At 40.3% G+C, this 25,733-nt stretch overlaps 1 protein-coding gene across 1 annotated transcript in view; it reads right to left on the reverse strand.

The window, feature by feature from the left end:
* The window catches only part of LOC311244483 (extracellular matrix protein 2), a 114,295-nt gene that overhangs the window by 41,755 nt on the left and 46,807 nt on the right, over positions 1–25,733 (reverse strand). The window contains exons 6-7 of the mRNA XM_084334021.1: positions 7,692–7,827; positions 6,037–6,194 (exon numbers count right to left, since the gene is read on the reverse strand). Of these exons, the coding sequence (XP_084190147.1) occupies positions 6,037–6,194; positions 7,692–7,827 (294 nt within the window). The remainder of the gene's footprint in view (positions 1–6,036; positions 6,195–7,691; positions 7,828–25,733) is intronic.

Below are 25,733 nucleotides of genomic sequence, written 5' to 3' on the forward strand. Positions count from 1 at the left end.
GAGGGCTTCTTTTTCTATTTGGGCGTATCGAACCTCTCTGGGTGTCAGGCTCCTTGGTATTATACACTACTGGTCTCCAAGTGAGATGCTTCCAGCTGCAGCCGTTCAGACCAGCGCTTACAAGCCCCGCACATACAAGCCCCGCACATAGCAACCCCTCGCTTCCATTGGCTGATTTTGGTGACGTGATTTTGGGTCACGTTGCACGTTGCACTGCGGGATTGATTGATTGATTGATTGAAAACTTTATTAACAGATTGCCGTATGATTTGGGTCACGTTGCACTGCGGGATTGATTGATTGATTGATTGATTGATTCATTGATTCATTGATTGATTGATTGATTGATTGAAAACTTTATTAACAGATTGATTGATTGATTGAAAACTTTATTAACAGATTGCCGAATGGGTACACGTGACCACAGGCCCTGATTGATTGATTGAAAACTTTATTAACAGATTGTAGAATGGGTACACGTGACCTGACCGATTGATTGATTGATTGATTGATTGATTGAAAACTTTATTAACAGATTGCAGAATGGGTACAGTGACCGATTGATTGATTGATTGATTGATTGATTGATTGATTTATTGATTTATTGATTGATTGATTGATTGATTGAAAACTTTATTAACAGATTGCAGAATGCAGTACAGCTCAATACACACAATTGTTAAGGGGATGCAGACCATGCAGTACTGTTACATTTGTGACATACAGTAAATATATACAAGGGGGAGGGAACTGTACATTTATGATGAATTGAAAATGGGGGACCCTGATGTAAACAAGACGGAAGTCTTTCTCTGGTCTGCATCTCCTTAACAATTGTGTGTATTGAACTGTACTGCAGATATATTTCAATTGCCTTACTTATTTACATAAGTATTATAGGCCTACAGCAGTATTGTACAGACAGTCTGTGTGAAGTCTGTGTGGTTATCCAGCTGCACAAAGGCAGAGCAAGAGGCTCTACAGAGGGTGGTGAAGGCGGCAGGCAGGATTGTCGGGACTCCTCTATCAAACATCACCTCCGTCTTCACCTCCCGCTGCCTCCACCGCTCCAAGTGTATCATCAAGGACCAGTCTCACCCAGCACATCACCTCTTTCAGCTCCTTCTGTTAAACGCTCATTGACTGTCCCCTCACGTGCACCATGCACTTACCTGGACTTGATAATCACTGTTACCACTCATCATGCACTTTATTTAAAATATTCTGTTATGTACAGTGTTATATGTGTTTCATGTATGTATATATTGTACTACGGTCTGTGGGAGCTCCCCTGAAATTTCACTCACGGTCATATAAGAGTTTTAATGTACCATGTACAGACATTGGATTTTCTACCCATAATTTGATTTAAAACATTCCATAGATTTTTACCATCATTTCTCACATCATATAACCATGGTTTAAAATATTCCCTTTTTCTCACCTTATTTAACTTTGTGACTTGATTACGTAAGGAACGGTACTTTTGTCTGTCATCTGCAGAACTGGAACACACTGATGCTTTTTTGGCTACAGTATGTCTCTCTCATTCATTAAAATTCATTAAAAGCTACTATCTATCCATGGGGCTGATTTGTTTCTGACATAAATAAGTCCAGTGCAACCTCTGGGTCATCCTCACAACATACCTCCTCCCAGTTTATACCCAACATTTCATTAATAAAACCTTCTACATTAAAACTCTTATATGACCGTGAGTGAAATTTCAGGGGAGCTCCCACAGACCGTAGTACAATATATACATACATGAAACACATATAACACTGTACATAACAGAATATTTTAAATAAAGTGCATGATGAGTGGTAACAGTGATTATCAAGTCCAGGTAAGTGCATGGTGCACGTGAGGGGACAGTCAATGAGCGTTTAACAGTCTGACTGCTTGGGGGAAAAAGCTGTTCTTAAATATTTAACTCTTGGCATGTATGGACCGGTATCTCCTCCCTGAGGGAAGGAGCTGAAAGAGGTGATGTGCTGGGTGAGACTGGTCCTTGATGATACACTTGGAGCGGTGGAGGCAGCGGGAGGTGAAGACGGAGGTGATGTTTGATAGAGGAGTCCCGACAATCCTGCCTGCCGCCTTCACCACCCTCTGTAGAGCCTCTTGCTCTGCCTTTGTGCAGCTGGATAACCACACAGACTTCACACAGACTGTCTGTACAATACTGCTGTAGGCCTATAATACTTATGTAAATAAGTAAGGCAATTGAAATATATCTGCAGTACAGCTCAATACACACAATTGTTAAGGGGATGCAGACCAGAGAAAGACTTCCGTCTTGTTTACATCAGGGTCTCCCATTTTCAATTCATCATAAATGTACAGTTCCCTCCCCCTTGTATATATTTACTGTATGTCACAAATGTAACAGTACTGCATGGTCTGCATCCCCTTAACAATTGTGTGTATTGAGCTGTACTGCATTCTGCAATCTGTTAATAAAGTTTTCAATCAATCAATCAATAAATCAATAAATCAATCAATCAATCAATCAATCAATCAATCAATCAATCAATCAATCGGTCACTGTACCCATTCTGCAATCTGTTAATAAAGTTTTCAATCAATCAATCAATCAATCAATCAATCGGTCAGGTCACGTGTACCCATTCTACAATCTGTTAATAAAGTTTTCAATCAATCAATCAGGGCCTGTGGTCACGTGTACCCATTCGGCAATCTGTTAATAAAGTTTTCAATCAATCAATCAATCTGTTAATAAAGTTTTCAATCAATCAATCAATCAATCAATGAATCAATGAATCAATCAATCAATCAATCAATCAATCCCGCAGTGCAACGTGACCCAAATCATACGGCAATCTGTTAATAAAGTTTTCAATCAATCAATCAATCAATCCCGCAGTGCAACGTGCAACGTGACCCAAAATCACGTCACCAAAATCAGCCAATGGAAGCGAGGGGTTGCTATGTGCGGGGCTTGTATGTGCGGGGCTTGTAAGCGCTGGTCTGAACGGCTGCAGCTGGATACTATTGCTCCAAGTCCAACCACCATGTGCTGCTGCATGAGAACCGCGTCAAGCCCATATGAAGACACATCCGAATCCCTCAGTACTATTGTCTCTTTCTTGGGACTATATTGTGTTAGGTCTGGACTCTGGAGGTGAGCAATGAGCATAACGGCTGTCTTCTATTGCACATCCCATGTCCAAGTGGCAAGTGCTGTCGTTTTTCAACAGATCACGTAGTTTTCTGTCAGAGGGTTTTCGTGGGGGTTGGTAGGTTGTGTGAAAACGTACAATTCACCACATAACACGGCATACCTCTTCTGCATCACGACGAGCCTGATGATGGCATTAATTTTGTCTGGGTCTGCTTCAGTTCCCGCTGGCTGCACTTATATTATGTCCCAGGAGTTTGACTTTCTCCACTGCAAACACTTCCCGCAGTCTTTCGTCATGTTCCTTCCCGTCCTTCCCATAAACCAGGATATCATCTGCGTGGCACAGAGTGCCTGTTGTGCCTGCGGTGATTTGTGAGGCTCTCAACTGAAAATGTCCAGGCGCGGATGAGATACCGAGAGGCGGACGCTGGAAGCAGTATCTTCCGAAGGGGGTAATAAAAGTCAGCGGCTGTGATTCTTCATGCGGAGGTATCTGCCAGAATCCAGACGTTGCATCAAATTTAGAGAAGACAGTTGCCCTTTCTAGCTGTGCCATCATGTCATCAACTGCAGGTAGTATGTGTCTCTCCCTGCAGACGCTTTCACTGAGTCTGGTGAGGTCCACATATTCAGGGGTTTTCCACTTGGTTTGGGGACCACCACTATTCCCTCTCCATCCTCATCCTCCTAGACCTCAGCGCTGCTTTTGACACCATCAGTCACCCCATCCTCATCACTCATCTCCAGTCCTCCGTTGGCATCTCCAGAATCCCCCTCACCTTGCTCCAATCATACCTCTCATACAGGCACCAATTCATCTCCATCAACAATTGCAAATCCCCCACTGCCCCCATCACTCATGGTGTCCCCCAAGGCTCAGTACTTGGTCCCCTGCTCTTCATCCTCTACATCCTTCCACTTGATCTGATTCTCCGCCAACATGGCCTCTGCTTCCATTGTTATGCAGACGACACTCAGCTCTACCTCTCCACCAAGACTATAACTCTAGCCACTCTCTCCACCCTCACCACCTGCCTCACAGATATCAAAACATGGATGCAAACTTTCTCAAACTAAACTGCAATAAATCAGAAATCATCATTATCGGTCCAAAATCCCTCACCAGCCACACCCTTTTCCCTAAATATTGATGGTTCCATTGTCACCCCCTCCACTCACGTCCGTAACCTTGGCATCATCCTGGACTCCACCCTTTCTTTCCTCCCCCATGTAAACCACATAACCAAAACGGCCTTCTACCACCTCCAGAACATTGCTTGTCTCCGCCACTCCCTATCACTCTCCGCTGCTGAAACACTGGTTCATGCATTAATTTCATCAAGACTGGATTACTGTAACAGCATCCTCTATGGCTCACCAAACACTATCCTCAATAAACTCCAATATGTCCAAAACTCTGCTGCCCGCATGCTCACCTCCACCCGTTGCTCTGATCACATCACCCCTGTCCTCCACGACCTCCCTTGGCTTCCGATCAAATACAGGATACAATTTAAAATACTTCTCATCACATTTAAAGCCCTCAACAATCTTGCCCCTGCCTACCTGTCCGACCTCCTCCACTGTCACACGCCCACCCATCGCCTTAGGTCTGCTGATGCCAACCTCCTAACACCTCCCACGACCAAGCTCCGGACCTGGGGCGACAGGGCCTTTGCTGCTGCTGCCCCCTCCCTCTGGAATGCCCTCCCCAGCCATATCCGTGATGCAAACACCCTGACATCTTTTAAATCAGGCCTCAAAACCCACCTTTTCAATCTTGCTTTTGACCTCTAATTCTGTCAGTTTTATTTTATTTTGTCATGTATTATTTTTGTTCTGTTTTTGTTTTGCCATAGTTTTGTCTCTTCTACCCATGTAAAGCGTCTTTGAGCACCTGGAAAAGCGCTATATAAAATAGATGTATTATTATTATTATTATTATTATTATTATTATTATTATTATTATTATTATTATTATTATTATTATTATTATTATTATTATTATTATTATTATTATTATTATTATTATTATTATTATTATTATTATTATTATTATTATTATTATTATTATTATTATTATTATTATTATTATTATTATTATTATGTCTATTTTATTATCTTCTACTTATTTGATTTACTATTGAATTATTGCACAATCGAAGCGGGCATGGCCACCCACATTTCACTGTATGCCCTGGTATGTATGTGACAAATAAACCTCTTGAATCTTGAATCTTGACCCCTGTTGTTTCCATCCTGTGTATCTCTTCTTTAACTTTGTCCAGAAGGGGTAAAGGGACCTGGCGTGGAGCTGAGAGTGCATATGGCAACTCTCCTTCTTTGGGTTTTTATCTTGTAGCTTCCCTGTAGCTTTCCAAGCTCTGTGAAAACTTTTGGGAACATGGCTAACTGTTTTGCTTCACACACAGTGCAACCAAAACAGAGGGATCATCCCTGTGTCCAATGTTCTTTCTGCCAGTGGTGGACATTCATAAAGCTACTGTGATGTCATTCAGGTTTTTCGAACCTCACATCCAACCAAAAATGTAACGTGCAAAGCACTTTTTATTGCTTTAATGCTTACGTAAATTGGTACAAATGTTGTGTTTTTAGAGCCAATCTTAAGCAGCACATCAAACATGAATCCTGTATCAAGCGGCTAAAAGTAATTTCATGTGAATGTAAATGTGTGAACAATTTTAATCATCACTGGAGACAGGTTTCATCCTTCGACCACTTGTCAACAAACCTTCAGATTGTTCTGTTCTGTGCTTGAATACATTAGTAACAAGCTGCTTCGTGGCTCAAAGCTAAAGCTGTCTCTATTGTTCTAGTACAGGCTTTTGGCTGTGTTTACTTCCTCCTCCAAAACTGCTGCCACTCACCTGAATTGAGGCAGGCAGGCCGGAGGGGATGGCACGGAACTTATTATCCTCCATGCGGAGGTAAATCAGCTTCTTCAGAGGGCGGAAGGTCAACGGAGACACGTTTCCATCATGGAAATAGTTGTCTTCAAGTTCCAAGGTCAGAAGTTTGGACAAACCTAAAGAAGCAGGGACAGTTCAACAGGTTTCTTACAATGTGAATGACAGCATAAAGTAAACAACAGGGCTGTAATGTAATTGTGCATCCACAATTTAGGTGGTAAAGCCAGGACCAATCAGATCCAATGGAGCAAAATCTATTTCTTGATGCTGGTGGTTTGATTAATTCGTACGAATCTTCCATGATGCTTCATGTACAACATAAGGCCTGACAGTTTTTCCCACCACAAAAGGTGAAAGGTCATGCCAACATTATGGGAAATGCACTTACTGTCTTCTCCAGCGTCAGACAAAAAGATATACCAGTTTCCTCAGTGCGTTCAGTAGAAAGCTATCCAGCTGCAAGCTAGCCTAATTTAGCACAAATTAATGGAAGCGGATACGACCAAAAGCCTAGCTTAAAACTCCGGGAGAGGTGTTTTTGACCAACAACTAGGCTAGCTGGCCCGTATCCACTTCCATTAATTTGTGCTAAGCTAGGCTAGCTTGCAGCCAGATAGCTTTTTACTGAACACAACACACAGAGAGGAAATTGGGATCTATCTTCTTATCTGACTCTGCAGAAGATGGTGAGCAAAGCCTAGAGCAAAAACACATTAGTACACACCAACGTTTTTGCAGCACACCACAACATTTCATATACCTTCTTGAACACATTCCTGCTTGGCTGCAAACTTTGATCACATGTCTGCATGCAATGCTGTCAATCACAATTTGGAGACTGACCAAGTTGGTAGACAGGATGTTGAATGTCAAATTGGTCTGAGATCTGAATGGTGATGGTTTCCTGGAAAATGTTGCATAAAAATACCTACCGTATCTGAAATTCCAAATAAATACACCACGTAATTTGTGGGGTTTGTAGTGCAATCTACTTTGCCCGAGTAGACAAGCAATAGCAATAGACAATAGTGACCTTTAAATACTTTATCTGCCAACATTTCACCTGCTTAGTTCATACAATGTAATTGTAACTAAGAAATTTGCTGGGGGGGGGGGGGGGGGGGTTGAAATCAATATAGATATCTATGGTTGAAATTAGCTTATAATATGTATTTCACGTTGTGGGGCTTGTAGTGCGGTGAAATACCACAAACATCAACATGGCTGCTCTGCATGACTCCATTGTAAGTGGAAAAGGGTAAACAAAGCGGGAGCACGGATTTAGTTGTGGAAGGTCGTGGAAAAGCCCCACTAGTGTGATGAAAGGTCTCAGCAGAGGGAGACTGGGCAGTGGGAATACAGTCAGTTTTACAATAGCCTTGAAATGAACACCTGGATGCTGGTGCAGGAAAATATTGTCTGTGTGACTACTGATAAATCTGTGAATTCTACTGGTTAATTTGGCAGGTTGCCAACCTGTGTCTAATCAATTCATTCTATTCTAAAATACTGCTAATAAATGTCCTGTGACGGGTTGACTGAAAGAGTCTTACTCGTAAAAAGACATTTTCCCAGTCATGTCATAAAGCCTGAATGAAGGAGGTGTTTTTAACCTTTAAAGCTGCTGGGCGTGAGGGCACTGAGTTTGTTGTCGTTAATCTTCAGCTCCATCAGAGATGGTGGGAGAAACGCCGGTACCTTGGTCAGGTTGTTGCCATCTAAAATCAGCCTCCTCATTTTGGTCAGATTCTGCAACAAACAAGCCAAGAACCAAGAAGTATGTTAATGTCCTGCTTCTGATAGAAGTCTCTCTCTCTCTCAATTTTCAACAACTTCCTTGAATCTGTGGAGCATATTTAAGTTGAATTTATTTTTAAGTCTAACTCTAAATCCAATTAGATATCATTTCTTTTTGAGCATTTCTTTCTTCCCTTGTATTGAACACAATGGTCCTCATTCTCGGAGGGACATATGTAAAAGTTACCAAGGAATTCCTTCGTAACTCTATTTACGTACTTATTCGGCATTCTCAAACGGCTTCGTATTGTAAATTTGTTGTAGGATTTATGTAGGATTTACGAACTCGAAAAGGCAGTCAAAAGTCGGACAGACCGGTGTGCCCCAGTGTTTTCAACAGCTTTCTCTGGGACAAGTCATTGGGGATTGCCGATAATACAGACATTGGTGGAATTAAATAATTATAATGATAATAAATACGACATTGTGAGCATTAAAGGCCTTACACACACACACTGCAAACAAAATAAATAATAACTAAACCGATTGCCACGGATATAGCTACTGTATAGTGGAATATACTGTATTAATATGCCATATACTGTCTTATTCTCTGATATTATTTATTGTTGGTTTGATAATAATAATAATTCATTTTATTTGTATAGCGCTTCTCACGAACCCGAAGTCGCTGACAGTAGGCAGAGAAACAAAGAAAAACAAAGAAACAAAAGGAACATAAGACCACAGGGAAAACAGGGAAACAGCATGAGATACACAGAAACATAAAGCCACAGTAACAAACATCAAAACAGGTTGGAGGGGGGGGCTAGGGAGAACAGGTGGGTTTTGAGGCGGGATTTGAAGGTGGAGAGTGTGGGGGAGTCTCTGATGGTCTGAGGGAGGGAGTTCCAGAGTCGGGGTGCAGTGCGTGAGAAGGCCCGATCACCAAAGTTTTTAAGTTTGGATGACGGGACAGTGAGGGAAGCAGTGGAGGAGGACCGGAGGGAACGGGTGGGGCGGTAAGGAAGAAGGAGATCAGTCAGGTAGTGGGGGCCAGGCTATGGAGGGCTTTAAGGTGAGGAGTAATGTTTTGAAGTTGATGCATTCCTTGATCGGGAGCCAGTGGAGAGAATGGAGGTGAGGAGTGATATGTTCACGGAACCGGGTGTTTGTGAGGGGGCGGGCGGCTGAATTTTGGACCATCTGCAGTTTATGGAGGGAGCGGGAGGTGATGCCAGTAAGGAGGGAGTTGCAATAGTCAAGGCGGGAGGAGATGAAGGCGTGTATGAGGGATTCAGCAGCAGGGGGGGAGAGGCAGTGTCGGATTTTGGCGATGTTGCGGAGGTGGAAGTATGAGGTTTTGACAATGGATCGGACATGGGGGTCGAATGAGAGGGTGGGGTCGAGGATGACACAGAGGTTGCGGACTAGGGGGGAAGGAACCTATATCCCAGACATAGGCTTGCTCTCCCCCGTATATACTCCTTCGTCTGTGTACACCACTACTATCAACATTAGGCCTACACATGGATACAACAAGGACAAGACCACGTTCACTTAAAAAGGTAATGCATGGTATGAAAATGAATGAAAAGACACAGACGAGTACTAACACAGAGTGAGATGGACCCTACTAGTGTATAAGTTGTTAATGAATCCCTTTAGCGCTTGAAGTGCACTAAAACATCGTAATGACTTTTTATTTTTCATATAATGTTGGGTACATGCTCATTAGCGTTAGAACACTCCCAGTCTTAGGGGCTGTGATATTTTGTTACCACACTAGTATGCACATAGAAGTGCGGTGGCAGGTTTGCTAAGCTAATGTTAGCCGAACGCTCTGATGGAGGCCGCCATTTTAAGTTTTAAGTTTAAAGTGACGTCAGCGATCTACGATTGTACTTGACGGACAAAAGCGAATGTGTGTGTGACGTGTGTGAAATTTGTACAGTAGGTCCCAGTGAGAATTGCAATCAGTGTGTACTGTGTATTTACACTATCCTAATGTTGCTTTGTTGGTTAAAAAAAAAAAAAGCAATTTAAATCAGAATATGTTCCATTCCATGTCTGACTATTTCTGAATCTATTGACCATTTCAAGGAATGTTTGGTTACTATTGGGCTTCTAGCCTTCTACTGAACTTATTGTGAATCAGCTGATAGGGTTTTGGCTAGACTATACTTAATAAATAGAATTGCATTATTTACAATATAAAAATATAAAATGCCTTTTTTTCATTCGCGAAAACTAGACAAAAATCATCAGTTTTCTGCGACTAAATCTAGACAAAAACAAAAAAGACAAAATCGAGACTAACACTGACTAAGACTAAAATGCTCAGACCTGTAGTTGACTAAAACTGACTCAACGAAAAATAAATGAAGGTGACTAAATATGATGAAAACCAAAAAGGAGCATTTGACACATGACTAAGACTAAAACAAAAATTTAAATAGCTGCCAAAATTAACACTGGAGCGCACACACACACACACACACACACACACACACACACACACACACACACACACACACACACACACACACACACACACACACACACACACACACACACACACACACACACACACACACACACACACACACACACACACTGTATACTTGCAAAATTTATCGTTCCAGCAGGCTTCTATTATTCTAATGACTTGTTTTATTAGGTATTATACAATGGCATGCACATTTCTTGATTCTGATTGGCTGAAACAGTGAAGTTGCCGGTTGTTATTTAGTATAACACACAGGGGTGTAGCTCCAGATTCTGGGCCCCATGAAAGAATGTATTTGTCGGCCCCCAGTGAATGCGAGCGCGCATAAGCGCGCGCGAGATTTTTTTTTTGCCATTTTTTTATTGATGAAAACGCATAATATGGTTTTTACCTATACATTCAGATCAGCAGTTCAGCACCTGCACTGTTGGTGGGTGAGCCTAGTAAAGGATGTCGCATTGCGTTCATCTTCAATGAATGGACCAATGCAATAGTCTACCAAAGCCCCCCCTCTCTCTATATATATCTCACACACACACACACACACACACACACACACACACACACACACACACACACACACACACACACACACACAGTATCAATGAGAGCATCAATAATACACCTGAGTGATGTCTAGTAAAACATTTTTTTTTTTTTTTTTTTTTTTTTTTTTTTTGGCCCCCCCAGTGCTGGGCCCTTGGAATCATCCTAAGCTACCCCCCCTCAGCTACGCCCCTAAGAACCTGCCCACAACCGAATAACTTTTTTTTCGAATGAATCCGCCGTTCATCTTTTCCGAATTAAACCAAAATGGCGGACAATAATCTTTATGAATGGATGTATTAATTTCGTCATAACGACTCATTAAAAAAAGATACACTCACCTGGAATATGTTAGTTGTTTACACAATGTTGGATTATGTAATTGGTTTGTCATGACCCATTGTAAAAAAATAATAATAATAAATAAAAAAATAATAAATAAAAAATATTTTTCTTTTCTTTTTTTTGTGCGAGGCCCCCCTTCCCGCGAGGCCCTGTGCGACCGCACTTCTCGCACACCCCCTGAGGCGGCCCTGACCCTATGGCATGCAGAAAGCCCTGGAACATAAACAACAATTTGTGACTATACAAAATATAAATCGTGCGGGGGGATTTATATTTTGTTTTACAATGGGTCATGACAAACCAATTACATAATTCAACATTGGGTAAACAACTAACATATTCGCGCGGGGGGGGGGGACTTCCGGTTTAGCGTCAGCATGTAATGGTCGCATTGGTCACAGCTCCTCTCCTGTTTTTTTTATTTTTTTGCTTCAAAAACCACTTTTTACAACACCAATGTGTTTAAACCTCGACGTATATATTAACTGAGATCTTCAACTAACTATATCGACTGAAAGAATCAAGATGGGACCAAAGAAAGATACACGCGCAGCAACCAAACTAGCTACAGAGGATCCGCCTGTGGATACAGGCTCCGTTCGGGAATTGGCTGGAGAGATCGAAAGAAAAACAGCTGAAATTGCCACTTCTTCCATCGTCCCCGCCACCTCATCCGATATAGAGTCTCTTGCTAAACTAATATAGATCTTAACCGATAAGGTTGATAAGGCTGATACTAAGGCTGACGCTATCAAAGAATCTATCGAATCCAAAATCGAGGATTTAAAAGTAGCGGCTGCAGTACAAACCGAACGCATTAATGTAGCTGAAGCCACCTTGGTTGAACATACACTGAGATTCATTAGGGGCGAAGGGGCTTTAAATGACAGCATCGTGGAATTAACGGTGAAGATGGATGAGGCCAACGGGAAACTAACGGATACGATAGTTGACAACAACAAGAAGCTAACAGCTAAGATATTCGAAATGGAACGTCATTCCCGTAGATTTAATATCCGTATAGTGGGACTGGATGAATCAGTTGACTGCACAAACGACTCGTTCGCGACAGTGTTAGCTCAAATCCTAGGATCAGATATCCTCTCTACAACACCAATAGTGGATCAGCGCTACAGAATTGGCATCCGAGACGACAACAACAATAAAGCTAGAGTGATTATTGCTAGCCTACGTCAAACTGGAATAAGAGATACGATTATCCGGGCGTCACGAAAGAAGAGGGGAAATCTGCAATACAACGAGAAACCAGTGTATTTCTACGAAGATTTTTGCCGCGAGGTTGTAGCCCTACGAGCCAGTTACAAGTCAGTGATGACTCGTCTTTTTGAGAAGAGGTTCCCACCTACACTACGCTACCCTGCGAATCTTTTCAAATGGAATAAGGGTAAAGCTTTCCTCGCCTGAAGAGGCCGAGGACTACATGAGGGACCCACTACGCTACTCTACTACTTTATTACTAATATTTATTACTTATAAATTAATTATTTATTACTACTATTATTATTATTACTACTCTAATAGTTGTCCCATAAGTTTACTGCCAGTTTTAAGTAAACTGATGGAAAGAATAGTAAGTGAACAGATTAAAAGCTACATTTCTTTTAACACATTGACCACTGATTTTCAACATGCATATCGTGAAGGACATTCAACAGCGACTGCATTAACCCAAATGACGGATGATTGGCTGAAAGAGATAGATAAAAAGAAAATGGTTGGAGCTGTCTTGCTTGATTTTACTGCAGCATTCGACATCATAGATCACAAATTCTTACTTAAAAAACTTGAATGTTACGGTTTCTCCTCATCTGCACTATCTTGGATGCAAACTTATTTAGCAAACCGGAAACAAAGTTTTTTTTAATGGGAGTTACTCAGAAGTTAAAACGGTAAGGTGTGGAGTACCCCAAGGAAGTTGCCTTGGGCCTTTGCTCTACACCATATTTACAAATGACATGCCTCTTGTCCTAAATAAGTCCTATATTTCTATGTATGCGGATGATTCAACGATTTACACATCAGCCTCAACAGCCAATGAATTAAATACGGTCCTAAAGGCAGAGTTGCAATCAGTGATGGAATGGATAAAGAATAACAAACTAGTTCTAAACATATCAAAGACAAGTAGCATCATTTTCGGTTCAAACCATACTCTAAGAACGAACCCAGTCTTGAAACTTTTGATAAGTGATGTGCTAATTAATCAAGTCCAGGAGACTAAACTCCTAGGGGTAACATTAGACAGTAAATTGTCATGGTCACACCATATAAACAATATAGTATTGAAAATGGGAAGAGGGATTTCAGTTGTTAAAAGATGTGCTCATTTGTTACCACTAAATTCTATCAAACAGGTAATTCAAGCTCTGGTTTTGTCAAATCTTGACTATTGTCCTGCAGTATGGTCGAATGTAACAACGAATAAACTGAAAAAATTACAAATGGTACAAAACAAAGCAGCACGTATAGCGCTTCGCTGTGAGTACAGAACTAATGTTGCAGCGATGCACAGTTGTTTAACTTGGTTACTTGTCAAACATAAATTACTCTGCTCACTCCTTGTATTCACTAGGAATATTCTTGTTACAAAGATCCCCTCAATTTTATATAACAATTTATCAATAAGTCTTGACAGACACAACCATTCCACCAGACATGCTTCTGCACGAGGTTTTACACTTCCAAAAGTGAGGTCGAATGCAATGAAGCGAACTGTCATGTTCCGTGGTATGCAGGAATGGAACTCTCTTCCCAGACATGTTAAGCAGGAGAATAGTAAATGTCGTTTCAAAATCGTGGTAAAACAACATTTTCAACCAAATAAATTGACATTCCCTAATAGATAGTGTGTACGTAAATGAAAATGTATGTGTCTGATAAAGAGATAGGTATATATGGATGAAAAGGCATGTGTCTGATAGGGATATATTATTAAAATATTGTTTAATTGGCTGATATGGACATAGATAATGTATGTAAAAGCTAAATAGTATATTATGCTGTATTGTATTATGAATTAATTATGAGTAGGTATTATTGTATTGTATTATGAATTCATTCATAAGGAGTATATATTTTTATATTGTATTATGAATTTGATTAGGGTTTTTATTGTTGTTTTAATTGTCTGTATGACATGTAAATGTTGTGAGTGTATAAGGGTTTTTATTGTTGTTTTAATTGTCTGTATGACATGTAAATGTTATGAGTGTATAAGGTTTTTTTTTTTTTTTTTTTTTTTTTTTTTTAAACAAACACATAAAAAAACATGACAACACACAATAGGATATACAAATACACATATGCTCCAGCTCGTACCCCCCTCTCCCGGACCCCCCATTGGATAATCCAACCATTATAATTTGTTCCTAACCAGACACTACCATTATATGCTGGCTTTTATTCTCTCCACCACTTCTAACCACATTGCCATTTTGGATTCATTGAGACCCAAAATTCTAGCTGTTGATATTTCTTGATAAATCACATCGAGATATGTAAGAATCCAGACCTTACGGCACATTTTTTCCGGTTGAAACCATCGTGATGCTATCAGCTTTTTAGCCACTGTGATACCGGATAAAACCAATCTCTTTAGCTGTGGAGGTACTGCATGCTCAAAGACATCATTCAGCAGTAATACAGAGGGGTGTACAGGTATATCCAGAGTTAAGAGATTTGACAATTGCTGGGTCACTTCTTTCCAAAATATCTTAACTGGTGGGCAGTCCCAGTACATGTGCATAAATGTCCCTTCGTCCCCATTTGTACATAAGGAGCATTTGGAGTCTTGTTTAAGACCCATTTTGTTCAGTCTTATAGGAGTTAAGTATGTCCTGTGAATATAGTTAAGATTGATTTGTTGATGGTCCGGGTTCCTTGATGCAAGGCGTACATTTGCCCAGGCTTCTTGCCAGTAAAAGTCTATCTCCAGGTCTGGTATATCCCTCCTCCAGACTGAGTCTAGATGTAGGATTTCATACGAGGCCGTTAGTAATTGATGATAAAAATCTGAAACAAAACCTCTCGATGTCTCTCTTTCATAGAAGAATTTGTGGTATCTGTGGTGTACAATTGGTATCCTTAATGGAACACCGTGAGCCTTCAAACATGCCAATAACTGTGCGTAAAAATAATATGAGGACTTGGTGAGATTACATTTTTTGCATATCTCATCAAAACTACAAAAACCCTGTTTGTTGAAAACGTCTCCTAATGTGTGTATGCCTTGCTTTTCCCATCTAGGGAATCTTATAGGTTGTTTTCCAATCAAGAGTGCATTGTTATTGAATAAGGGAGTATGATTATGCCATTTATGTGGGATAGAGTCTTTTTTGTGTGTTTCACGCCATATCCGGATTGCATGAGTGATTATGGGGCCAAATTTCCGTTCGCATTGCTTAATTGATAATTTGGTGTACACTATGTCCTTCAGCCTATGTGGAACTACTATATTTTCTTCTAAATTTCTCCAGGATACTGATGCTTGGGGATCAAACCATGTTGTCAGTGGTCTTAAAGTGTATGCCTTAAAATAGTGGTGGAAATCTGGAAATGCCATACCACCGTCTGCTTTGTTTCTCTGTGCGGTGGATCTTTTTATACGTGGTGGTTTGTTATTCCAAATAAATTTGTATGTGGAGGAGTGTAATTCTTTCCAGTAACCCTTTGGAGGGGGTAACGGTAGCATTGAGCTGAAGAAGTTGATTCTAGGTAGGACGTCCATCTTAATTATTGATATCCGTGCTTGTACTGAGTTTTTAAGTTTTGACCACCTGACAAGGTCGTATTTGATTTTGTTTCGGATTTTTATGTAATTGTGCTTCACCGTTTGGCTTATGGTAGGGAATATTTCAACTCCCAAACATCTAAAGTGTTTTACCATCGGTATCATCGGTATCTTTTTGCAGGGGCGTTAAGTGGGAGGAAGGCCGACTTCGGCCAATTTATCCTAAATCCCGATAAATCTCCAAAGTCCTCAATCAACTTGAGAAGATGAGGCAATGCGGTGTTGGGGTTTTGCATGAACAGTATTACGTCGTCCGCATATAAACTAATTTTGTGTTGTGTGCCCTTGATTACGATTGGTTCTATGGATTGGGATTGTCTTATATATTGTGCTAAAGGCTCTAATGATAGATCGAATAGTCCGGGACTAAGGGGGCAACCCTGTCTGGAAGACCGTGATACTGGAAAGATTTCGGAGGTGATTGTACCTGTTGTAATCATGGCCGATGGGTCTTTGTATAATACTTTAATCATATCAATGAATCCTTTTCCTAACCCCATCCTTTCTAACACTGCCCATAGATACGACCATTCCAACCTGTCAAAAGCTTTCATTGCATCCAGGGACAGCATCGCCTTAGGTGTGTTGTCTTCCTTGTTAGCATCTAGTACGTGTAGTAATCGTCTTATGTTATCAGTGATCAGGCGGCCTCTTATGAAGCCTGTTTGGTCCGGATGAATTAAAGACGTCATATGCTTTTGTAGTCTGATGGCTAATACCTTAGAGTACAGTTTGATATCGGTTCCGAGGAGGCTTAAAGGTCTGTAACTACCGCACTCGGTGGGGTCTTTGTCTTTTTTGAGGAGGACTGTTATGAGTGCAATATTGTCATTCTTATGGAAGTTCCCCTCCTTGACTGAGTATAAAATCATATTTAGTAATAAGGGTCCAATTATGTCCCAACAAGAGAGGTACATTTCTGGTGGGATACCGTCTCTTCCAGGGGCCCTTCCACTTTGCATTTCAGATATGGCCTCCCTAAGTTCATCTAGTGTGATCGGTGTTTCTAACTGTTTAGCGTCATCCTCTGAAAGTTTAGGGAGGTTAATTTGATTAAGATATGTGTCCATCTTGTTTTGATCGAAGGTCGTTTCTGATTTGTATAAGTTGGAGTAGAATTCTTTGAATGTCGTGTTTATTTCTTTGGGTTCTGTAACAAGTCCTTGTTGTGCTCTAATGGTAGTTATATCTGCAAATTTTGCGTTGACTCTTAGTCGCATAGCTAATAGGTGACTTGGTTTGGAACCTTGGGAGTACTGCTGTTGTCTTGTGCTACGTATTTGCAATTCAGATTGTTGTCTGTATATGGCGTTAATCTCTTTTTTTAGTATATTGACTTGATTTTCCAGTTGAACCGAGTTGTTGTATTGCAAAGAATTAAATAACGTTGAGTAAAGTGTTTCCAGTTCAGCCAGTTTTGAGCATCGATTCTTGCGTATTTGGGAGGAAAAGCTATCAGTGAAATCCTTGATCATTCCCTTTGTCGACATCCATAATATTCTGGGGTCCTGCACCGAATTCACATTTATCCGTAGGAATACCGTAAGAGCTTCTTTGATTTGTGTAGTGAATTCCTTGTTATTAAGCAGCATTGTGTTAAATCGCCATCTCTGGGCTCGGGATGATAGTATACCAAATGTTCCTTTTAAGAGTAAATAACAGTGATCAGACAATGCATTGGGTATCATTTCCACATCGTAGTTATCAAATAGTCTCGGGGTTGTGAAAACGTAATCTATTCTGGATAATGTATTATGTCTCGCAGATCGACAAGAGTACTTCCGGGTCATGGGGTTGAGTGAACGCCATAAGTCATTTACACCTGTAATCTTCGACCAATCCTTTAATGCATTAGATGCATTTTTTTGTTCATTGGAAAAGGAGGGGTTTGATTTGTCCATCCTTGGGTTCCAAATGGCATTAAAATCCGCACCGATTATAAATGAGTATTCGGGAAGGTCTAACATTGCTCTGGTAAGTGTAGTGAAGAAACTAACTTCGTATAAATTTGGGGCGTATACCGCTACCAACGCTATTTTTCTGTTCTTATGTAAAATCTTAGCTATAGTTATCCGACCATCTGCATCAGACCATACTCCCTTCAATTCAATATTCAACTTCCGTCTAACGACTATGGCTACTCCCCGAGTTCTCGTTCCAAAGGAAGAGTGACTGATGTTATGATATGTGTTGTCCGCTAACATATCTATGTCTTTCTCTAAAATGTGCGTTTCGCTTAGCAGAGCTATGTCCACCTGTTCTTTTTTCATCAGTGTGAGCACGCTTTTTCGTTTGTGTTGTTTATTTATTCCACCAGTGTTCCATATCATTATGTTCAAACTAGCCATAATCTATACATGTTGTTGTATGGTTGTTGGTAATGCAATATTTTTTTTGACGCTTCTATTGAGGCTAATGTGGGCAGGTCTCTAAATGGCTGGAATAAGGGGGGGGGGGTGAACGGAGGGGGGAGGGGGTGAAGTACATAAAACAAAATAACCCTAACGTCTTGCACAGACGGGTTACACATAAAACACATATGGCCCATCCCTAATGGATGGGCTAAAATGATTAACAGAGCATACAAACAATAACCCAAGGCCACTCCATTCAAACCCATTAGCCCAAGGGTCTGGGTGAGTAGCCCAACGTTAACCGCATTTCCCTAGCCAAAGATGAGGGAAAATATAATATAATAATATGAGAGAGAGAGAGAGAGAGAGAGAGAGAGAGAGAGAGAGAGAGAGAGAGAGAGAGAGAGAGAGAGAGAGAGAGAGAATCAAACATTGACCTGAAAGAGAGTGTATAAGGGTTTTTATTGTTGTTTTAATTGTCTGTATGACATGTAAATGTTGTGAGTGTATAAGTCTGTAACTGTATTTTATGTGTTATGGACCCCAGGAAGAATAGCCCCAGCACTGGCTACACAATAAACTTAAACTTACGCGGAGGAGGCTAAGTCTTATTCTCTTTTTTATTTTTTGATTACTTCGTTATAACTTGGACACCAAAAGTGGCATCAAACAAGCTTTGATGACATTGATGTAGAGATAGGTTAATATGTGACGCCAGATACTATATTATTGTAAAGTTTCGCTGTTTGGGCCCGCTAGATTAATGGGTTTTATGCAAGTCATGCTATGTAGTTGACATTTTGGAATACTCTGGACTCTTTCAACGCTCAGTGTCATATCGGAATATTCTGGAATAATATCACCCTATGGCATGCAGAAAGCCCTGGAACATAAACAACAATTTGTGACTATACACAAGAATCATATCTGGAAGAACAACAACCTTTACAACGGAATACACGTATTTATAACCTTCCTTTTCATCTAGGTGTTTAAGTTTGGCAAAGTTAGATTAAGATTTAAACAAATGTTCTCTATTTTTTGAGGTGTCTATAATTTGGTTCTATACACCTTTCTTATTCTTCTGTGTGTTTTAACTTATACATGTTAGTATAAGGTTTAAGTGATTATACTATGATATTTGAGGCATATTTTTTATTTTTATTTTTATTTATTATTTTAACGGGAGAGTGGCTAAGCCACGGGTGACATTCTATTAAGGTAGAATTAAGAGTTTAAGATCCTATGGCAATTTGCTTAGGAAAGTTAAGGATAAATGGCTCATTCTGGGCTAACTGGTCATGTAAGGGAGGGAGGGGGGGGGGGGAATACGGGATTATATGTATGTTTTTATGCTCGGCTCTCAACAGGACCTCAATAATTGGATATATATCTATTGTGAACTGGTACTCCATACGAATTATACACAAGAATACAACAACATGTTTAGATTATGGCTAGTTTGAATATAATGATTTGGAATACTGGGGGACTAAACAAACAACATAAACGCAAAAGCGTGCTTACACTGATGAAAAACAAACAGGTTGATGTGGCTTTTTTAAGCGAAACGCACTTATTAGTGGAAGACAATGTAATGCTAGCGGACAAAATATATCATAACATTAGCTATTGATCTTTTGGAACGAGATCTCGTGGGGTTGCTATAGTCGTGAAACGGAAGTTGAATATTGAATTGCTGGATGTATGGTCTGATGTGGATGGTCGAGTAACCATAGCTAAAATAAAATACAGCAACAGGAAAATCGCGTTGGTAGCGGCCAAATCTTTACGACACCAATTTTTACGCTATACTCACTAGAGCAATGTTGAACCTTCCCGAGTATTCATTTATAATTGACGCGGATTTTAATGCTATTTGGGATCTCGTGTTGGATAAATCTAGTCCCACCATTTCCAATGATCAGAAACATGCATCTAATGCACTAAAGGATTGGGCCAAGAATACAGGTGTAAATGACCTATGGCGAGTACTCAACCCAACGGCCCGAGAGTACTCTTTTCGCTCTGCAAGACACAAGACATTTTCCAGAATAGATTATGTTTTTGCATCCCCAAGACTATTTGATAATTATGACGTGGAAATGGTGCCTAATGCACTATCAGATCACAGCTACAGTACTTACTCCTGAAAGGTTCATTTGGTATACTATCATCCCGAGCCCCAAGATGGCGATTTAACTCGACACTGCTGAAAAACAATGAATACATTATACAATTCAAAGTTGAACTTATTAAATTCCTGTGGAGTAATGCGGATTCGGTACAGGACCCCAGAATATTATGGATATCGGTAAAGAGTTTTATCAAGAATTACACAACAGGCTTTTCCTCCAACCTACGCAAGAATCGTTGTTCAAAATTAGTAGAGCTGGAAACGTTTTACTCGTCGTTATTCTCCTCTTTACAATACAACTACTCGGTTCAATTGGAGACTCAAATTAATGTGTTAAAAAAAGAGATTAACTCCATTTTAAGACAACAATCTGAATTTCAAATATGTAGCACAAGACAACATTATTACTTTCATGGTTCTAAACCAAGTCACCTACTAGCTATGAAGATACGATCCAACGCAAAATTGCAGATATCCCTACTATTAAGGACCAACAAGGACTTGTTACAGACCCCAAAAAAATTAACGAGACTTTCAAAAAGTTTTACTCCAACTTGTACAAATCAGAAATGGTTTTCGATCAAAATAAACTGGATACATTCCTTAATCAAATTAACCTACCTAAACTCTCAATGGAAGACGCTAAACAGTTAGATACACCTATTACATTAGAGGAACTTAGGGAGGCTATATCTGAAATGCAAATTGGTAAGGCTCCTGGTTGGGATGGTATACCACCAGAACTGTACCTCTCATGTTGGGATGTAATTGGACCCCTATTACTTGATATGATTTTATTTTATTTATTTTTTTTTATTTTTTTATTATTTTTTAAACAAACACATAAACAAACATGACAACACACAATAGGATATACAAATACACATATGCTCCAGCTCGTACCCCCCTCTCCCGGACCCCCCATTGGATAATCCAACCATTATAATTTGTTCCTAACCAGACACTACCATTATATGCTGGCTTTTATTCTCTCCACCACTTCTAACCACATTGCCATTTTGGATTCATTGAGACCCAAAATTCTAGCTGTTGATATTTCTTGATAAATCACATCGAGATATGTAAGAATCCAGACCTTACGGCACATTTTTTCCGGTTGAAACCATTGTGATGCTATCAGCTTTTTAGCCACTGTGATACCGGATAAAACCAATCTCTTTAGCTGTGGAGGTACTGCATGCTCAAAGACATCATTCAGCAGTAATACAGAGGGGTGTACAGGTATATCCAGAGTTAAGAGATTTGACAATTGCTGGGTCACTTCTTTCCAAAATATCTTAACTGGTGGGCAGTCCCAGTACATGTGCATAAATGTCCCTTCATCCCCATTTGTACATAAGGAGCATTTGGAGTCTTGTTTAAGACCCATTTTGTTCAGTCTTATAGGAGTTAAGTATGTCCTGTGAATATAGTTAAGATTGATTTGTTGATGGTCCGGGTTCCTTGATGCAAGGCGTACATTTGCCCAGGCTTCTTGCCAGTCAAAGTCTATCTCCAGGTCTGGTATATCCCTCCTCCAGACTGAGTCTAGATGTAGGGTTTCATACGAGGCCGTTAGTAATTGATGATAAAAATCTGAAACAAAACCTTGATATGATTTTATACTCAATCAAAGAGGGGAACTTCCCCAGGGACATCAATATGGCATAACTGTCCTCCTTAACACTTTCCGTGCCACTCACGAGATTTCTCTGGTTTTTGTATAGGTGGTTGCTAGCCACTCACGAGATTTCTCGGATTTTTTTTTTATTTTTATTTTTTTTTTCGATCTGAAAAATTATTGCATCACCCGAGCCTACCCGAGTATAGCCGAGGGGCGCCGGCGATCACTGTGGAAAAAAGCGCCCCCTGTCGTCTCCCAGATGACATAAGTGATTTTGGAATGGACTCAATGAAAATGAATGGGGAAATAAATCCGGTACTCCACATTTTCCAGTTCACTGATCCAGCCGGGGTTACCACAGTTCATTCTGGAACCTCAGATCCCCGCGGATCATGGAGTTCTACAGTATCGCGTTGGATCCATACACGTATCGGTTTTTTCGAATGGTGATCAGGAATTGGAATATACCAGTTGGATACCATCTGATGTCAGGTAAGGACTCTATGTTATCAGTGTTAGGATAATCAGAGTAAGTTTGATGAAGTTATAAGCTGTTTTGTGAAATGTCTTCTTTCGGTTTCACTGTAAAAGTCCGTGAGGAAATCAACGGAGCGATTATCCGCGCGCGGCCGTAATGTGCTTGCGTGCACGTATAATATTGATCATCTAGCGTATATTTGAAAACGATTCATAAAAAGGCCGACGAATATCAACGTTGTGGAATATTCCACTAAAAGACGATTTTCATAGAATGCTCCAGAATGAGCTGTTTTTTATATCAAAACGGGGGCTTTTCTAAATGCTCTAAAACGTAAACGACGCGATAAAAAAACAATCTGCCTTCACAGCACTGACTGGAAAATAGTCTTTGATAATGCGATGGGCAGATTAGACACATAGCCATAATTTAAAACATAGATTAGGCGATATTAACGTTAACATTGGCGCCGATGGTGGCATTCAGCCGGTAAAACGGAAAACCAGGCGTGGCGCTCAAAGTGTTAAAAAGGACAAAGAACCCACCGAATGTGGTAGTTATAGACCCTTAAGTCTCCTCGGAATCGATCTCAAGCTGTATGCTAAGGTACTAGCCATCAGACTTCAAAAGCATATGACATCTTTAGTTCATCCTGATCAGACTGGCTTTATAAAAGGCCGCCTGATCACGGATAATATAAGACGGTTACTACATGTATTAGGCGCCAGTAAGGATGCCATTCCACCTACAGCTGTATTATCCTAGGATGCGATGAAAGCTTTTGAAACAGATTCATTAATATGATAAAAGTATTATACAAAGACCCATCGGCCATGATTATAACAGGTAAAATCACCTCCTCACTCTTTCCTGTATCGCGCTCATCCAGACAGGGTTGCCCTCTTAGTCCCGGACTATTTGCTCTATCCTTAGAGCCTTTAGCACAGTATATAAGCAGTGGCGTCGCGTGGCTAAAATAACAGGGGATGCCAAAAAAATTGTATTAAAAAAAAATCTATTAAATATTTTTATTAATATTATTATTATTTTTATTTTTTTTTTAAGTCAAGCAGTCACCATGTACACTACAGTATGGCTCGGCGGCCAGTCAAACTTTCTTTTTATTTATTTAACAGATTGCAGAATGGGTACAATACAGTACGGCTCAATACACACAATTTTATAAGGGAAGGCAGACCAGTGAAAGACGTTTGTCTTGTTTACATCAGGGTCATTAATACTGCTGGAGCATTGGTTCATTTTTGGTCAGATTTTTCCTTGCACGATTTTGCGCGCCGCGTCGGAGCAAATACGAGACACATATTCGGTTGCAGAAAGGTGTCCCACGGTCTCCTCTATGGCCGTAAATATTTTCACGCGGATCGGAATCACGGCGCGCCCGTGGGACACTTTTCCGTTTCGGCGAGTTTATTCCACGCTTTCGGCTTTCCTTTTCTAAGCATTTTCGGGGCTACATGTGAATGAGTAAAAGTTGCGGGATGCCCAGATGTTCCCACGATAGAAAGCTTGCGTGGAGCCCATAATAGCCTCACTTAATACAGCGTTTTTAAAATCACACAACATTTTCAGGGTCGCGAGCCGACCTTTTCCCCTCGTTTTCGATGATGGAAGTGATTTAGGAAAAGCTTCGGCCCGTGGATTTAATCTTGCGAGGATCGGGGCAATATTCGGCCCGTGGGAGCAGTCACGGGTTAATCAAAATTTCAAATGTGCAGAGGGGAGGCCAGACTACTTAGTCTGCTGACAGGCCCGTTTTAAGGTGTGGGCCGGGCTTTAGTCAGCTCGAATCTGATTGGCTAGTGTTGGTTTTGGAGTCCACATACATGGGGAGGCTGGAGAAAGACACCTCCCCCTGCCTCCTCTCCAGTCTCCTCTGCTGCAGTGAGTCTGACAGTGTGTTAGAGAGAGTGAGGAGAAGAGGGAGACATTTAAAAAAAAAATAAAAAAATTATAACACATGAAAAATAATGATGTTTTATTATTATTGTAAACTATATATAATTTTTTTTTCTTCATATTTCATATTTGATATTAATTCATATTTTTATAGGGAGGCCTGGCTTCCGTTGGCTTCCATGAGGATTCGCCACTGTATATAAAACAATCCCAATCCATAGAGCCAATCTCAATTAAGGGCACACAGCATCATATTAGTATTATGCGGACGACGTAATATTGTTCATGCAAAACCCTACCACCTCACTGCCTCATCTTCTCAAGCTGATTGATGATTTTGGCAATCTATCAGGATTTAGGATAAACTGGCCAAAATGGGCCTTCCTCCCACTTAATGTCTCTGCGAAGACTACAATCCTTCCAGGAAGTATACCAATGGTAGAACACTTTAGATGTCTTGGAGTTGAAATATTCCCTACTATATGCCAAACGGTGAAGTATAATTATACAAGACTCCAAGATCACAAATGACTTTGACAGATGGTCAAAACTTAAAAACTCAGTACAGGCCCGAGTATCAATAGTTAAGATGGATGTTTTACCTAGAATCAACTTCTTTAGTTCAATGTTACAGTTACCTCCCCCTGATGGTTACTGGAAAAAATTACACTCCACCATATACATTTATTTGGAACAACAAACCTCCATGAATAAAAAGATCCACTGCACAGAGAAACAAAGCCGACGGAGGTTTAGCATTTCCAGACTTCTACCACGATTTTAAAGCGTACTCTTTAAGACCACTGATCACCTGGTTTGATTCTCAAGCATCTGTATCCTGGAGAACATTAGAAGAAAACATAGTGGCACCACATAGACTGCAGGATATAGTATACACCAAATTATCAATTAAGCAATGCGACTTGAAATTTGGTCCTCTTATTACACATGTAATTCGGATATGGCGTGACACACAGAAAAAATGCACTAACCCACATAAATGGCATAGCCATACTCCCCTATTCAATAACAATGCACTCCTTATTGCACAACGACCTATCAGATGTCCCAAATGGGAAAAGCAAGACATACATACATTGGGAGATATCTTCAACGAACGGGGTTTCTGTAGCTATCATGAAATTTATAACAAATTTAACCTCACCAACTCCACTTATTATTTCTATATACAGTTATT

The sequence above is a fragment of the Notolepis coatsorum genome, assembly GCF_963971535.1.
Source record: "Notolepis coatsorum genome assembly, chromosome: 17".
Classification (NCBI taxonomy): Eukaryota; Metazoa; Chordata; class Actinopteri; order Aulopiformes; family Paralepididae; genus Notolepis; species Notolepis coatsorum.